Source organism: Formica exsecta, unplaced genomic scaffold, assembly GCF_003651465.1.
Source record: "Formica exsecta isolate Colony F162 unplaced genomic scaffold, ASM365146v1 scaffold1417, whole genome shotgun sequence".
Classification (NCBI taxonomy): domain Eukaryota; kingdom Metazoa; phylum Arthropoda; class Insecta; order Hymenoptera; family Formicidae; genus Formica; species Formica exsecta.
In genome coordinates, this window is record NW_021848746.1 from 61,757 (window position 1) to 79,706 (window position 17,950).

Consider the following 17,950-nt stretch of genomic DNA (forward strand, 5'->3'; position numbering starts at 1 on the left):
ATATATATATATATATTGTATTTTCTTGAGAGAGCAAAAGGAGAAGATGCAACCGATTGTACGTCAAATTGTTGCCGCGAAACATTATAATACGATATGTGATCGGCTATTGACTTGCTCTCTTTAGATTATTTATTTTAAAAAATAAATCGAGAGAAAGTTCTCTTTTTACACAAATGCATTTGTTTATATATTATTTACTATCAACTTGTTATCCTTTTTGACATGTTTCTTAAAATGCAATGTTGGAAAGCACTGATTTACATCGATAAATCAGTTTCTAAATTATATTTAAATTCAAGAGTGCTGTGTATGTATGGGAAGGGAGATATCGTAATTAATCGAGAAACCTAGTACTTTAAGCGGTTTTAGAGAGAAGCGATGACAGCAGCTGACATTGATAAGCCGGTCGACTTTCGCCAGAGTAACTTAACATCTCGTTTGCAGCCTAGATGCGTCCGTATGAACAGTCTGTAATTAGCGGCCAGCCCGGTGGCGATCTAATAAGTTTGCCCGAGCAAATTATCGAGTGGGGCGCTACGTAGATAGAATTAGCCACACCGGCCCGTCGGCTGATATCACTAAATTGCTGCGTTCCTAGAGTAAGGAGTGCGTCCGGAGTGCATCTTATATCATCGTCGTTCATCAGCCTCCGCTACGTTCGCTCACGCGAGGTATAAATAAATATATCGAGTCATCCTCTCGATCACACTGTCAAAGTACAAGAAATAATTTTCATACGATAATTTATCCTTCCGCGGAACGACGGGACTCATCGTTTTGGAAAGACCCATCGTCAAAATGCAAATAGATGCAAGACATTTTCTCACACAAAATCAATATTCAATATTTTAAGTCATTCGAAATATCGTGATAAAAATAATGCTGAAAGAGCTGACTAACTATTTTACAGTGTATTTTACAAACGTTTTTACTTCTTTATAAAATAATGTAAATACGTTTTATGTTACTTTAAATTAAAAAATTATATATTTAAAAAGATATTTGTATATTAATTGCACTAAAATATAAAAATGTATGTGTGTGTATAATATGCATTTAAAAAAAATGTTTAAGAACACTGTGATTAAGAAAATGTAATCAGGGAGAAAAAATTGGTGTAAGTAATTTTATTAGCATACAGTAACGATTATGATAAAGCCTCCGTTTAAGTTACTTTATTATAGTCATCTTAGCATAATGACGATAATTAACAAGATTTAAATATCTATCAGATCTTTCCGCGACATACGATTCAAATACCACGCAATATTTTGATGTAATATGATGATTATAGCGTGGCAAGTGGAGCTAATTACATTCGACTCGTATAGCTACCTGCTTTTTTGCCGGCACCACTCGCAGTGTCATTGACTTGATGACACCATTCATCACGATCATTAATGTTGCGTCATAATTACTCGATTCAGGCGATAACGATCGATGGTTTAAGAGCATTGAACGACGTGCCTACAAGCATAAGCTATCGCTTTGCAAACGCGAGCTTCGATCGATTCGATGCGTTGCAAATATATTAGCTTACGAATGAATAACGCTTCAATTCTGCGAGTAAATTATTTTGAGGAAGGAATTCGTATTTTATGCGTAAAATCGTACCGTTTGCTTTATTAATTATACCCGATAAAACACCGCGATCAATGTCGTCGTTTGTCTGTCTCGGCAGAGACGATCGTGTCTCTTCGAACTCGCATTGTGCAACTTTGAGAAATATTATATCGGCCCGGCATGCAACGCTCCAATTTTTTTTTCCGAGATTCCCAAGGAGACTGTTATTTATTAACGTGCGGAAATAAACGCGCAATTCATTCGCGTTAATGGCATCTGGTACGTGCATAACTTATCGGCAAAATCCGCTTCACCACCGCGCAATGAGCAACGGTTTAATATTAGGCGCTGATCTGTGCGTCCGTGTATTCTGTTGCGTAATTGATGGGAAGAGCGAAATTTTTGCAACCATTATTACAGCCATTATTAACTGCAGAAACGCGAAAATTTCGCAATCACGTACCGATTAACCCCTTAGGTGTGGCATGTTATAGATGGCTTTTTAAATACTGCGAGAAATGCGCACTGCGCGATTACGGACTATATCGCTCAGATTCATTTCCTTGTAAATCAGCATAAAATAATGATGTTATAAATCAACGGCAAAGAGTGTCTTGTAATCGGCCATTTCTGAAAAAATTTACTTGCCATTAGCGCTGAGTTCTCAACTCCCAGTCCTAGTTGCACCCATATCTACGACATTCTCACAAGTCTAGTAATGTACAAACTCAGTTTGTACATTAGACGGTGTTGCAATGCGAATATTGCTAAAGATTATGGTGCAAATAATACAGTACAACTTTAATGCGAAAAAAAATGTCATTAATGCGTACATTAACACAATATATAAATCGCAGAAGGTACAATAAACAAGTCAGCTAATTAACGTTCCCTATCTGGAAGCTAAATAAAGAAAAATTAGTAGTAACATATATCTCTCTACTTGCTTCACTAAACTTGCGTTTACATATGTATGCTGGCAATAAACGATGAGCATTTTGCAAACGCGCGGATTAACGAGCGGAATAACTATAAAGTTAACACATAAACGCATAAATTTAATAAAAGCTAGATAGTGCGCTAGATTGAGATCGTATCCGAGGGATTCCAAACTAAACCTCGACTCGCTTGACAATTTATCTTCATTCTGATCATTGATTATGGCAGAATAAGGTCTTGATAACACGTAAAGTTTCCGCCGCGCGGAAATGCAGCGATAAGCTGCGTGGGAATTTATAATTGCGATCTACGTGACGTTGAACGTCGCTTCGTTAAACGTCGCGATGTATTATATAATCTCTATTTAATATTACCATTTTGCAAAATGGGATTTTCCCTTCCACGATTTGTTCGTTTAATAACGCTTTTTCCGCGACCCGAAACCAGCGATTGCTTCTCAATAAAACCGACGGTTACTCGTCGAGGCTTGATTCATGAGAATCATGCCTCGTGATAATTTCGCGTTATCGCTAATGCGACGATACCACCGTGATTAACGTTTAACTTGCAAGTTCCTCCCTTTCTAGCCTCTTAAATACCGCTACTGAACCTGTTCTCTTATCATCACCTGCGCAAAGGATACGCTTATGATTCTATCGACAAAATGAGAAATTTCCCTCCGCATTCTAATGTCATCTATCTTAATTAGGCAATTTAGAAAACAGGAATTTGTTGAGATTGTATTTTGAATTATCCGAACGTTTGAGGAATTCTGGATATCTACGACTCTTTCAATTGAGATAAATCGTTCGTCTAAATTAATATGAAAAAACTATTTAGAAAGTTAATGCACAATTAAACATACTACATCAATATATATAGTAATACGAGATTACTTTGTTCTTGCGAAATTAATTTTGCTCTATATGAAGAAATGATTTTATAATCACCAAAATAATTTAATATAAAATAGTAAATAAACAAGAAATTTACGAAACAATACTTTCTTTCAGCATAAAATAATGATGTCATAAATCAACGGCAAAGAGTGTCTTGTAATCGGCCATTTCTGAAAAAATTTACTTGCCATTAGCGCTGAGTTCTCAACTCCCAGTCCTAGTTGCACCCATATCTACGACATTCTCACAAGTCTAGTAATGTACAAACTCAGTTTGTACATTAGACGGTGTTGCAATGCGAATATTGCTAAAGATTATGGTGCAAATAATACAGTACAACTTTAATGCGAAAAAAAATGTCATTAATGCGTACATTAACACAATATATAAATCGCAGAAGGTACAATAAACAAGTCAGCTAATTAACGTTCCCTATCTGGAAGCTAAATAAAGAAAAATTAGTAGTAACATATATCTCTCTACTTGCTTCACTAAACTTGCGTTTACATATGTATGCTGGCAATAAACGATGAGCATTTTGCAAACGCGCGGATTAACGAGCGGAATAACTATAAAGTTAACACATAAACGCATAAATTTAATAAAAGCTAGATAGTGCGCTAGATTGAGATCGTATCCGAGGGATTCCAAACTAAACCTCGACTCGCTTGACAATTTATCTTCATTCTGATCATTGATTATGGCAGAATAAGGTCTTGATAACACGTAAAGTTTCCGCCGCGCGGAAATGCAGCGATAAGCTGCGTGGGAATTTATAATTGCGATCTACGTGACGTTGAACGTCGCTTCGTTAAACGTCGCGATGTATTATATAATCTCTATTTAATATTACCATTTTGCAAAATGGGATTTTCCCTTCCACGATTTGTTCGTTTAATAACGCTTTTTCCGCGACCCGAAACCAGCGATTGCTTCTCAATAAAACCGACGGTTACTCGTCGAGGCTTGATTCATGAGAATCATGCCTCGTGATAATTTCGCGTTATCGCTAATGCGACGATACCACCGTGATTAACGTGCTATCGCCAAGTTCCTCCCTTTCTAGCCTCTTAAATACCGCTACTGAACCTGTTCTCTTATCATCACCTGCGCAAAGGATACGCTTATGATTCTATCGACAAAATGAGAAATTTCCCTCCGCATTCTAATGTCATCTATCTTAATTAGGCAATTTAGAAAACAGGAATTTGTTGAGATTGTATTTTGAATTATCCGAACGTTTGAGGAATTCTGGATATCTACGACTCTTTCAATTGAGATAAATCGTTCGTCTAAATTAATATGAAAAAAACTATTTAGAAAGTTAATGCACAATTAAACATACTACATCAATATATATAGTAATACGAGATTACTTTGTTCTTGCGAAATTAATTTTGCTCTATATGAAGAAATGATTTTATAATCACCAAAATAATTTAATATAAAATAGTAAATAAACAAGAAATTTACGAAACAATACTTTCTTAAATATAAATAAAAAGAACTTTTTATGATGCAAAAATTATTACGGAACAAAATAGATAGAGCTTATTTAAACGGATTAATCCTTTTATAATAAATATAAAAAGATGATTTTTTTTAAAGAATTATTAATGCACGATCAAATGTAATCGATTTAAATGAAATAAATTGATATTAGAATAATGTGGAGAGAAACGCGATCGTAAACGCATAAATTGGAGCTCCCTCCCTCTTATCCCTCCTTTCTTTCTTCACAGGATCTATTATTAATTCGCAAATCCCTCGTAAAGATTCAGATTCAGAAACTTGCTGCGACTTGCCCGGTGAATTGTGCAGTCGAGTGCCACTGGCGCCGATATTTAAAGACAGCCAGATCACACGCGCGCGCGCGGACAGATTTACGCATAATTCCAGCTTGTAATTCCGCGCTTTTAACGAGGCAGCGGTCGAGTCATACGTCACTCTTCGCAATCCGCTGTGTCTGTAAATGCTTTTTAATCGTGATCTAACGTCGTAATCTAGTTTGTGTCAAAATAACGCTAATTTCCTCTAACAAATATATTTAAAATATTTCACTCTACGATATATTGCGACCGCTAATTAACAAGCGGCAATCAAACGTAGCACATTAAAGTTATACTTTGCTTGATAAAGCAGAATTATTTTCCTTTTCAAGGAGGATACAACCCTGCACGTTTTCTTTTTTTAAGAGAGTGTTTCCAACTCAAGAAAAAATTATCCAGCACATTTATATTTTTTTTAACTTATTATTTTCAACTTATTATTAGATTACTGATAGATTACTGATAGAATATATTTATGACAAAGTAGAGCTTGTAAGAAAAAAAAATAATACATTTTTATTTTTATTTTTGTTTACCTACTCTTTTTAAAAGTAAATTGTAATATCATCTTTTTTATTGCAAAAAAAAATAAAAGCATAATTTAAATTGCAATACATTAACTCGCAAGGATTTTAGTGTTTTTTACAATTGTTTTAATAATGGTTAAATTTTGATAATTATTAGTGGAAAAACATTCAGTGTTAATGTTTTTCAATATCAGTGTTAATGTTTTTTAATAATTAAGTCGATATAACAATTTCTGATGTATAATCTTTGGTTCAAGGGCTACGAGGGCTATAAAGCTTTCACTTTTACTTTTTATTTCTGTACCGAGTGTTGCCCCGGGTGACAAATAAATTACGTCATTGCGTCATCGGGAATACGACGAAATTGGCAAAACCTTTCGCGGACGGCGAAATGCGCACATATACAATTTCCGTTTCAGGAGATAATATCAGCCCTTCCGGATCGATGCATTCGACCTATGAACCGAGACCTGTATTATTTGGAAAATTACGGCCTGATCCAGAATCCGGTTCATATTTTACAATGACGACGTATTGTTACGAGTTATGACCTAGACTGCGGAAGCCTTGCAGCAACTATGCAACTTTTTGTCACGATAACATAATACTAGCATGTTGATTTTTATTCCAATTCTGATTAGTCGATTATCTCGTTAGTTGCATATCTCGCAATTTCTAACGCGGCATGGTGCAACTGTAGTAATTGAAGATAATTGCAATATTTACACGTATAATAACATTCTAAATATTTGCCATAATATTTTATGAAATAGTGAATTTTAGAATTCACAAATCGTAAAATAATATATCTAAATATTATCTAACATTTAGAAATGAAATTTAATATCAATAAGTTCTCATATATATGTATTGTTCTTAATATATCAGTTAAATAATGTAAATATACTTCATCGAATCTTAGATTTGCAACATTAAATAACGTTTTTTATTTAATAAAAAAAAGTTATTTTGTAGCTAATCCTGTATTTATCTTTTTACTATTTTATTTACTAAAAATTAATTGAGGACACCTATTGGATTATAAATATTTATATTATAGATATTGAAATTATGACTATTCTGTGTGTATAAGGGTATTTACAAGTAAAAAAAGGATGTTACACGTGTACTTTGTAATGATTTAAATTTCATTTTATACATTATTAAAAATATGTAATACTATTAACTTTAATAAATGTACAAATCATAGAAAAGTACTAAAAAAGATAAATAAGTTGAAAATCGCATCAAACTTAAGCATATCCAAAGATTATATCTATATATTAAAAATATATTTATCTATCTGTTCAGTAATGAAGTAGCTTCATTTTTATAAATCACTTTATACATTCTTCTTGATGAAATCATCGGCCAATGCAATATCTCGCTGAAGGACTATCACTGCTTCGTCAATTAGATCTTGTTCGAACTTTGTGACTGTACCGTATCCGAGATTCCTGTGAATGCCACGTGGTCCGAGTAGCAATTCGTTGGAGAAAAAACGCGCGCTAGTCACCGTTGACTCTACATAAGCGGAAAGGATCACATGCGGCTCGTGATGAATGGCACGGCATAATTTATGAACGAAGTTCAACGTCGCTGATGCCATTGAATACGTAGACCCGCCTGCCCCCTTCTTTGCCTAAGTGAGCAACATACATATCTGAATAGTTGTATGTCGATTCAATAAATCTTATTCTGTAAAAAAAAAGCCTTATTTTAAATCTGATCACATACTAAACATATAACATTAAATTTTATTATTGTTAATTATGTACACGGTAAAAAAATATATATTTATATATAACAAAAACAAATTTTTTAAAATTTATTTATAAAATAATTTTATCTCTTACTTGAACGACCTTTTTTCCAGCATTTCGTACAAGCTGGATCAAAGTTCTGGTTTCCTCCTCCGTCAAAGGAACATTCGGTCTCGCTTTAGAAAATAAAGGAACTGTAGTGTTCTCCGCGTGACCACCCACGACAGGAACGTAAGTCTTTCTCGGTTCCTGTCCAATGGCCTCCGCGTAGAAACGTCCCGCTCGCATCTGGTCGATCTGACAGACGCCAAAGAGCTTTTCAGGCCGATAAACCCCGCGTTTCTTTAAGACTGCCGCCGCAACTGGCACCATCGAGTCCAAAGGATTCGTTACTATGGCTATCAGAGCATCAGGACATCTGTCTGCGCAGATATTGATTATATCTCTGCAGATTGCAGCATTTTCCTATAGCGATTGATGTAAGTATACGTGAATAAAAAGTCTTCGTGGAAGGTTACATGTTAAATTAAGTCTAATATTTTAATTAATCTAATAAAGAGATTAATAATAATATATATAACAGTAATTCTCACACTGTCATTATATTTCAAAAGGAAAACTTCAAGTCAAAATAAAATTATTTTGTACAACAGTGACATTTTACAATTCTTTATTACATAAACGATTAAATATAGACTAAATGAAAAAATAAGGGAAAATAATTTTTTCAGTTTTATTTGTAGAAAAAAATTGCACTCTAGCATCACGTACTTCCCCCCCCCCCCCTATTCATATGGTGTCTTCTATATAATGATAAGTATAGTAATAAATTCAAAAAAAAATTAACATAAATTTCAAAATATTTATTATAACAAAAAAATATGTATAAAATATAATAGATTAAAATATCGTTATAATTACCGTGAACAGTTGCCTTCTTTGCATGCCAGGTCTTCTGGCCACTCCTGCAGTCACGATGACTAAATCGGCGTTTTGTAAGCCCAAGGGCAGCCTATCTATACCCTTAAATCCTCGAACTGGCAATCTTGTAGGTATATGATTTAGCTCTTCTACGATTCCCTCTGGATCGCTTCGATTGCAAAGTCGAAGCTCGGTAAGACCACCTGGATATGTCTTCAACAAGTGTGCCAAGGACTTGCCGACTCCGCCAAGACCGACGATAGCAACTCGACATCTTCGAATGTACTTTAATTCCTCGCGTTCTTTCATGGGATGCTCATTCTTCGTACGATTAAAAGTCATACATCTCCGCTGTTCGATTTTCTGAAGAGATTTGCGAATCAGCCTGATGGCATTGTACATTTTGTGACTTGATGAAAAGATCGACGAAAATTTCTACTGTAAAATGTATAACACATACGTATATATATCGCACAAAAAATATTTATTTTCTTAATAAATTATTGTTCTTAATATTATTAGTATATATCAAGTAAAAAACATAATTGTGAAGTATCAAAAATGAAATTAAAATAAGTTAATATTTTTTTCATATAAAATAAATTAGGAAAAAAAAATTAATTGCATTTTATACAAAATTTTCATAGAATAAAAATAAATAATATCAAAGTAAAATAAAAAACATATTTATAATAAATAAAAAACTAAATAATCACTACCACATATTTTCTTCCTGAGAGTGAAGCAAATTACCAACGATCGAAAATGTGGATGATTACTTTAACCGTAATACAAGTCGCCGTATAGTAAATGCGTAATCATTGTATAGTAAAATTATATTCTAAATGATAACAAAATTTTGAATAAGCATAATTATAAAAGCCGTCAAAAACTATGAATTTACTATAGATTTTTCCGTAATATCATATTGCTCCTATGTTCACGATTATTTAGAGAGAGAAATCGATACTTTTCTAGCATTACGTATTACATATTTAGAGAGCTTCAACTTCAAGATTCTTAATATGTCGTGTTGAAAGTACAAACTTTGCTATTTGTATAATTTCGCTTACATATAAAATAGAGCATAATATTATTTTTAATAATATTATATTTTAATTATTATTACAATAATATTTGTAAAAATGGGTCTCAACTGTGTAAGGCCCGTCGATCCTTTGAGTGCTTTGATTCCAAGAAGCGACGAGCTCGATGTTTCAACGATTAAGGAATCAAAATTGCCGATTATTTTCTTGATTGGAGGTCCAGGAGCAGGAAAATGTTCGTTGACTTTTCACATTTACGATATTAAAAAATAGATACTTTAAAATTATCAATTAGTAAAATCAATCTGTTTTTTGCGGTCATTGATAAATTCTCCTAGTTATTAAAGATATTATACAACAGAAAAAAAGAGTTCGCCAAACTTATAGAATATACTGTACTATAATTTTAACTAAACCATTGTATATTATGATGATAATTGTATATTATATAATATTTTCATACATATATTAGCATAAAATAAATATTAACAAATTAATAATGCATTTTTATTGCTTGATTAGATTAAAAAATAATATAATTTAGGAACAATTTCTCTCTCTTCCCCTGCAGCAACACAGTGTACACGAGTAGCAGAGCATTACGGTTTTTGCACTATTATAACCAGAGAATTGCTGCGCAACGAAGTAGCTACCGGTTCACAGAGAGGCGCTATTCTGGCCTATCTGATATCTGACGGTAAACTAGTTCCCGCAGATGTCATGGTGGAGCTCATCAAAGCAAGGATGCTGAGCAGCTTGAATACGTCGCGGGGTTTTTTGCTGAGTGGATTTCCCCGGGAGAAAGCACAGTGTAAGCATTTCAACGTGCATATCCGGCCGCCGGATCTCGTCCTGTACCTGTACGTCAGGGATTCGCTGCTGATGGATAGGATCTTAGCCAGAGCCATCACCGCCACCCAGCGACAGAGCCGTAGCTTCGATGAAAATTTGCAGCGAATCAAAGACTACGACAAAATGATCAAACCCGTCCTTAGGTATTACAAAAAACAACTGGTGATCATCAACGGCGAGAACGACGAAACGGAAGTTTTCGAAGATATTTGCAACGCGATCGATAACGTCCTGAAGAATTTTCCGAGCACGTCTACAGTGAAAGCGGTCAATTAGAGTTTATTCGTTGACACGTGTTGTGTTGAACTAGCAATACTTGATCAGTGTCAATTATCATGTAAAATTATATAATAATATAATTGATGGAGTTTCACACTCTTGAATTACAAAAATTGTGCTTTGCACATGCTACATAAATATTAAAATAATCATTATATGTGTATGTACAGAAATTATAATTACCATTACAATAAATATATTACAACAAACAGGCAGAGTATAAAAAGAGAAAAATAACTTTAATATCATCTACGTGATCAATTAGTCAGATATCACAAAATTTATTTCTGGAAATCTATTTATTTTTAAACGTCGAGCCTGATTTACATGTTTCAATATATCAACACTCGGAATGTGGGCAAAGGTGGATACGCTAAGGGTGAACAACGGTAACAATGGATTAAACACTAAGCAATGAAAAGATCGCGTTCGTTTTTATTCACCACCGATAAATTATCATTATATGATATGTATAAGAGAGTGTGAATTATTCAAAATGATCAACACGTTGACAAATTATATCTCTCATATAATATATCCATAAATATAATTAAATTATAAAAATTTTTGCAAAAGCTGTATGTAATATTTATATCTATATACATTTTTATATCTACATACATTTCTATATAAAATTATTATTGTCACAGGAAATTTTTGTATCGCATTATTTTTTTATAATTTAATTTTACTATCCAATTTGTTTAAAAATGATGCCGATTATATCAAGTTTATATTCTGAAAAGCCTTCTAATATGATATAACATAAACCAATATAACATTTTTATAAAAACCATTACATTTTTATCATTTCCTATGCAAAAGAAGCCCCTTTGCTATTAAATATCGTTATTATATCGAAGGTCATAATCTTTTTATTCAGCAGAATCTTGGCGTATAATCTCGCGTTACGTGGGTATCTGTGCTAAAAAAGGTTCTTTTTCTGAGAACTCATATAGAGCGACACACATCCGTCTTTATCACATGCATGAAAATAACGTTCATCTAAGGAACATTGCACAAAGACGCGCTAAGAAACCATAGGTGTGTAAATTTGCGGGGTGATGCTTGAGATGTGCGCACCGATCGGAGCATCCCCTTTGAGATATTCATCGAGGGAGCAACTTCCTCTTCGCTGCTCGTTCTACTTTCTAGCGTGGCATTAAACGAGACAAACGCGAGTTTGATGGATATCTCGCAAATACTCAGTTTCTATGATAAGAAATTGATCGTATACATATTGAAATGATTGTATTTTCAAAAACTTTAATCATTTGATAAGAATTATACTATTTAAATTTATTTTAAAAATGTCGCAAAAATCTGTAAACATTTTAATTTTACTATGGTAAAATTTATGTAACATAAATTCCAATATAAAATCAAATTAAATCCACACAAAGTAAATGACATATTTTGTTTTAAGAAATTAAGAACGGAAGTTTTCGAAGATATTTGCAACGCGATCGATAACGTCCTGAAGAATTTTCCGAGCACGTCTACAGTGAAAGCGGTCAATTAGAGTTTATTCGTTGACACGTGTTGTGTTGAACTAGCAATACTTGATCAGTGTCAATTATCATGTAAAATTATATAATAATATAATTGATGGAGTTTCACACTCTTGAATTACAAAAATTGTGCTTTGCACATGCTACATAAATATTAAAATAATCATTATATGTGTATGTACAGAAATTATAATTACCATTACAATAAATATATTACAACAAACAGGCAGAGTATAAAAAGAGAAAAATAACTTTAATATCATCTACGTGATCAATTAGTCAGATATCACAAAATTTATTTCTGGAAATCTATTTATTTTTAAACGTCGAGCCTGATTTACATGTTTCAATATATCAACACTCGGAATGTGGGCAAAGGTGGATACGCTAAGGGTGAACAACGGTAACAATGGATTAAACACTAAGCAATGAAAAGATCGCGTTCGTTTTTATTCACCACCGATAAATTATCATTATATGATATGTATAAGAGAGTGTGAATTATTCAAAATGATCAACACGTTGACAAATTATATCTCTCATATAATATATCCATAAATATAATTAAATTATAAAAATTTTTGCAAAAGCTGTATGTAATATTTATATCTATATACATTTTTATATCTACATACATTTCTATATAAAATTATTATTGTCACAGGAAATTTTTGTATCGCATTATTTTTTTATAATTTAATTTTACTATCCAATTTGTTTAAAAATGATGCCGATTATATCAAGTTTATATTCTGAAAAGCCTTCTAATATGATATAACATAAACCAATATAACATTTTTATAAAAACCATTACATTTTTATCATTTCCTATGCAAAAGAAGCCCCTTTGCTATTAAATATCGTTATTATATCGAAGGTCATAATCTTTTTATTCAGCAGAATCTTGGCGTATAATCTCGCGTTACGTGGGTATCTGTGCTAAAAAAGGTTCTTTTTCTGAGAACTCATATAGAGCGACACACATCCGTCTTTATCACATGCATGAAAATAACGTTCATCTAAGGAACATTGCACAAAGACGCGCTAAGAAACCATAGGTGTGTAAATTTGCGGGGTGATGCTTGAGATGTGCGCACCGATCGGAGCATCCCCTTTGAGATATTCATCGAGGGAGCAACTTCCTCTTCGCTGCTCGTTCTACTTTCTAGCGTGGCATTAAACGAGACAAACGCGAGTTTGATGGATATCTCGCAAATACTCAGTTTCTATGATAAGAAATTGATCGTATACATATTGAAATGATTGTATTTTCAAAAACTTTAATCATTTGATAAGAATTATACTATTTAAATTTATTTTAAAAATGTCGCAAAAATCTGTAAACATTTTAATTTTACTATGGTAAAATTTATGTAACATAAATTCCAATATAAAATCAAATTAAATCCACACAAAGTAAATGACATATTTTGTTTTAAGAAATTAAGAAACAATGTCCAATTTTTACATTTTCCATTTCTTGGATATTTATCGTAATAAATAGAGCAAAAAAAAAATATACAGAAATTGTTAAGACAAGGAAACAATAAACTGAATAAAGCTTAAATATTTTCCTGATAATACGTAAATGTAATATTGAAAATTAATTCTGCATCCAACTCAAAATCAAATATTTTATGACGAGATATCTAAAATTAAAAAGCAGGAATATTTTATAAGTTTAGAAAATTAAATTAAAATTTAATAATTTTTATCATGTTTTTAATTGTGTGTTTGTATCATATATGTATTACGATATTTAAGCCATAAGCCTATATCAGATGCAAAGAGATGCAAAGAATATATAATTTTAAGTTTTTGGTAAACACATATCTTTATATAATGTAAACATTTCCCTTACAACATATTCAAATGATTGATCGGCGTCACTGTACCGTTTCTACCGCTGTACACACCCCAATCCACCTTGCCGTCCCATAACGCGCATTCCCATGTACCAGAACGAGCGCGGGCGCGCGCACACCCCCGCTACTCATCCCCGACTTTCCACGCGGCTTTGTACCCCGAATTGCGATTGTCTGCGTACCCACGCACACCATCACGTCGACGACAAGTAACTCGATGGTTGTGTGTTTGCATCCCCTGTCGCCCCAAGCCATCCCTGCAGCGCGGGTGGATGGGTGGTTGGCTGCGTTTATGAGGCCGCGAGCCCGAAATTGAAAGGCATCCAGTCTCGCGCGGGGGGAAGGGGGCGCGTGGGGATTGAGGCCGGGGGGCTCGGGGGCGACGCGCAGCAGTCACTGACAAGCGAAAGAGCGTATCAGAGGGTAATCCTATTGGTGGACGCCGGCATCGCGACGTCCCGACATCATTGGTCCATCTGCGATCCACGGGGCGTGGCGACGCCGGTTTAGTAGGGGAGGAAGGGGTTGTTGCATCCCTGGCAACGATTACCAGAAGGCAATCGGGGTACGGCAGGAATCCAGCATGGCGGCGACCCGACAACAACCCCTTAGGCGCCGCCGAGCTCTCACCCACTGCCAACCACCACAACGACGCCCGGCGTCGGTCGTTACCGATTACCCGCACCCACTTTCCTGGATCTCGCTCGATTTGTTCGGGGGATCACTTCAGGAATCGAAAGTTCGATCGCGGTCGATTAATCGCTCCGTTAACGACTCCTTTTGAATGTTGATTCTTTGGCGATAACGACGAAAATCGTATCACCTGAGATTTTCTCTTTGCTGGATTGTTTGGGGAAGGAGGAAGCTATTCATTGTTAGACAATATAAATTTGGATTTTTTTGACAAATATAATACGTTAAAATATATACACGTTAATATGTTAAAAAATATTAATTAGTTTATATTTTTTCAATGTTAATTATAGATATATTTTACAAATAAAATGTGTAAATATATGATGTTCTAATAACTCAATTTTTTGCTTCAGTAAATTATCAAATGGGATTCTTTCTCTCTTGTTATATATTAGATCAAAAATAGATTATATTTTTTAATAAAATATTTAAAAGTCTAAAAACTATTTAAAATGCTATAAAAAAATTAATTATAATCATCAAGTTCTACTTTAAAATGTTTGCATCTCCATTCAACCTCAATCCCAGCTAGATTCGATTAATTCACGATGGATCAAAGGACCCTCCTGCTATTTAGCGTATCGTCACTTTTTATCCAGACGAACCGACGCCGAAGCGACCCGGCAAAGAGAGCTTCGCCGTCGTATAGCCAACGATCAACAATTGCAACGATGCTCAGATAGTCGTCGTTCCCCGCGAAAGTGTCTCCCTTCTGTAGGGGTAGTTTGGTCCAGATTGTTGCGAGGTGGGAGATGACGCCTGGCATCTCCCACCCCGAAGGGGTCGGCGCAGGCGCGTCATCGCGACGCCCGTCGTCGCGACGAAGCGCCGCATCAAACGTGGAGACTATAGGTTAAATCCTCCCGCTCCTCGTTTTTGTCGTTTTTCCGGCGTTGGCTCCTGATCCCGCCTTCAAAAGTGCCGCTGGACCAATCGGCGCCGGGCGTTGCTCGCCCGCTGCCTCCGACGGCACGGCAAGCACCACGACGACGGCGGCGGCGGCGGCGTCGGCGGCGGTGACGACGACAACGACGACGACGACGCCGACGTCATCCGCGAGTAACGGCGATTCGCCGCCGAGATCCCGGATCGGGACGCCGCAGACGTCATACGCCAATCTGACATCGACGAACGATCGTTCCGCTTACGCGTCAATATCGAAGCTGAACGTCAATCTTGATAGCGCGCGAACGCAGTATCAGCTCGATTTCTCTTATCAAGTATCTTCTTACCTTGTACTTAGTCGGTCGTAATCGTGTCGGTCTAGATCACGCATCGTGAACCTTTTCAGGCTTCTTCAAAGTTACCAAGGTGCTTTTTGCGTCGCTAATATCGGTGGTGATCACTGAGTTGAAGAACTAAATGATCATAGATCGAATTGAGACAAGCAGTTAAGAAATTTGGTGATCGTAGAGAGGGTGGAGAAGTCAGTGATTGCTCGGGAAGTGACTTACGTACCACAGTGCGGGTACGCTAAAACCTGGAGTTATCTTAGGTAAGAGTTTGCAATGATCTTTATTGAGAAAGATAGAGAAAGAGAGAGAATGTGCGTGTGTGTATGTGAACATAGAATATATTAAAAATTACTTTGAAAGAGAGAGAGAGAGAGAGGTGATTTATCTCTGATAATGATATGTCAAAACCATGCAAAATTTTTTAAGAATTAAGAAATTTAAAAAATATAAATAATTAACAAATTCTTACTGTAAATGCACGGATATGATAAAGATTACTTTTTAATTGTTACAATAATTATTTTGGAAAAATTATTTGCATCTCTCAATATTATTAGCTAAACCCAATTGATGATATTTTTTTATATAAATAAAAAACGAATAATTGGGATAAATTTTCTGGGTCAAAAAAAATAAATATGGTATCTTACATAGTGTAATTATTTGCTGTTTTATTTGAAATAAATCTTTAGTAAGTAAGCTGAAGTAGATTACATATCTTTTTAGAGGAATGACTGCAACAAATTCGATAAGCTGCAAACAATAATGATTAAATTTTTGCATACATATGCTTTATATTTTACATTGAAATCGTTTAACTATATATGAAAAAAAAAGTGTATCGGTTTTAGCGCGTTTGATATTGGCTTGATAACGAATGATCGAGGAGGCACGATGAACGGGGCAGCAACAGTCACGGCCTCCGAAGATCATCAGCATCAGCACCAACAAGCGCAGAATGAAACGACGTCGGATCATCCACGGAGTCCTGCCAGTCCGCTGAGTATTAGACACGGTGAGTTAATACGAAGAAAATTTAAAAATAAGAAAAAAAATAATTCAAACAACACACATACACACACATACACACACACACACACACACAGATACATACATAAAACCTCAATTCATCAAATTATTTTTAGAAACCTTAAATATATTTTTGAGATTTATGTGGTACGCAAATCTCAAAAATCTAGGGAAAATATTAAAAAAGAAAAGTTCAATTTTATTATGCGCAAGCTTTTAATTTCTAATAGCTAATAATAAAGCTATGCACATATTGAATATTTTATTAACAACAATTTGGAAAACTATATAAGAAAAAGATTATATCAGCTGGATAGAATATGCGCAAATAAAGGATATTTTTAAACCTTACCTTTTATTAGGATTTATTATAGATTAATAGAGTGTGAGAGATTAACCATCTTACATTCAATGCCGTCATGACATTTTTCTCGCGTCGTAATGCGTAATGTAATGCTTAAACTTGCATCAACGCGCGATTCCTCCTTCCCCGTTCGCGCCGGGTCAGCCGAGATTTGATTATTCTAATGGCATAATGTCGTTGCCTACGTGCCACCCTCTTTTTCCACTTATCTCACCCCACAATGACTGTGACTCGTATAAAAGTCCGTCGCGAGGGTGAATCTGCGTGCGTTTTGTCCGTCGCGTCGCATCGTCTACCCTTAACGACGGAACGCAAGATGGGATTCTTTGCCCATTTGATTAACCCTCCTGATATACATATAATATTTTCCTCAAGAACTTACCATGTAATTATTATATTTTCTAGTTTATTATATAAATTGTCTAGTTTACTATAGTATAAATTGTCACTAATATGTCTCAAACTCACAGATATGTTTTTTTATCAATTTAAAAAATTTATTGGTAACATTAAATATCTTTTCAAAGTTAAATTAAAATCCTCTGAAAGTTCTATTTATAATAAAATAGACAATAATGTCTTGTTATTAATTTAAATAATCGAATTAATTTGTATCATATAAATAATAA

The 17,950-nt window shown here is 34.5% G+C and overlaps 3 protein-coding genes across 3 annotated transcripts in view; 2 read left to right on the forward strand and 1 right to left on the reverse strand.

Moving 5' to 3' along the window:
* Positions 1-7,102: 7,102 nt before the first annotated feature.
* On the reverse strand, positions 7,103-8,846 carry LOC115246257 (malate dehydrogenase-like). The gene is made up of 3 exons (XM_029824971.1): positions 8,445-8,846; positions 7,617-7,988; positions 7,103-7,402 (listed from the first exon to the last, which is right to left on the reverse strand). Exons 1-3 carry the CDS (start codon positions 8,844-8,846, stop codon positions 7,103-7,105), a joined length of 1,074 nt encoding a protein of 357 aa, XP_029680831.1.
* Positions 8,847-9,589: 743 nt separating this feature from the next.
* On the forward strand, positions 9,590-10,773 carry LOC115246255 (adenylate kinase isoenzyme 1-like). Its single transcript, XM_029824969.1, has 2 exons — positions 9,590-9,725; positions 10,062-10,773. The coding sequence occupies exons 1-2, from the start codon at positions 9,590-9,592 to the stop codon at positions 10,616-10,618; spliced, it is 693 nt and encodes a 230-aa protein (XP_029680829.1). The 3' UTR covers positions 10,619-10,773.
* Positions 10,774-15,740: 4,967 nt separating this feature from the next.
* LOC115246254 (photoreceptor-specific nuclear receptor-like) overlaps positions 15,741-17,950 on the forward strand; it is a 25,551-nt gene continuing 23,341 nt past the window's right edge. Inside the window, exon 1 of the mRNA XM_029824967.1 lies at positions 15,741-16,943. Within this exon, the coding sequence (XP_029680827.1) occupies positions 16,823-16,943 (121 nt within the window). The 5' untranslated portion in view covers positions 15,741-16,822. The remainder of the gene's footprint in view (positions 16,944-17,950) is intronic.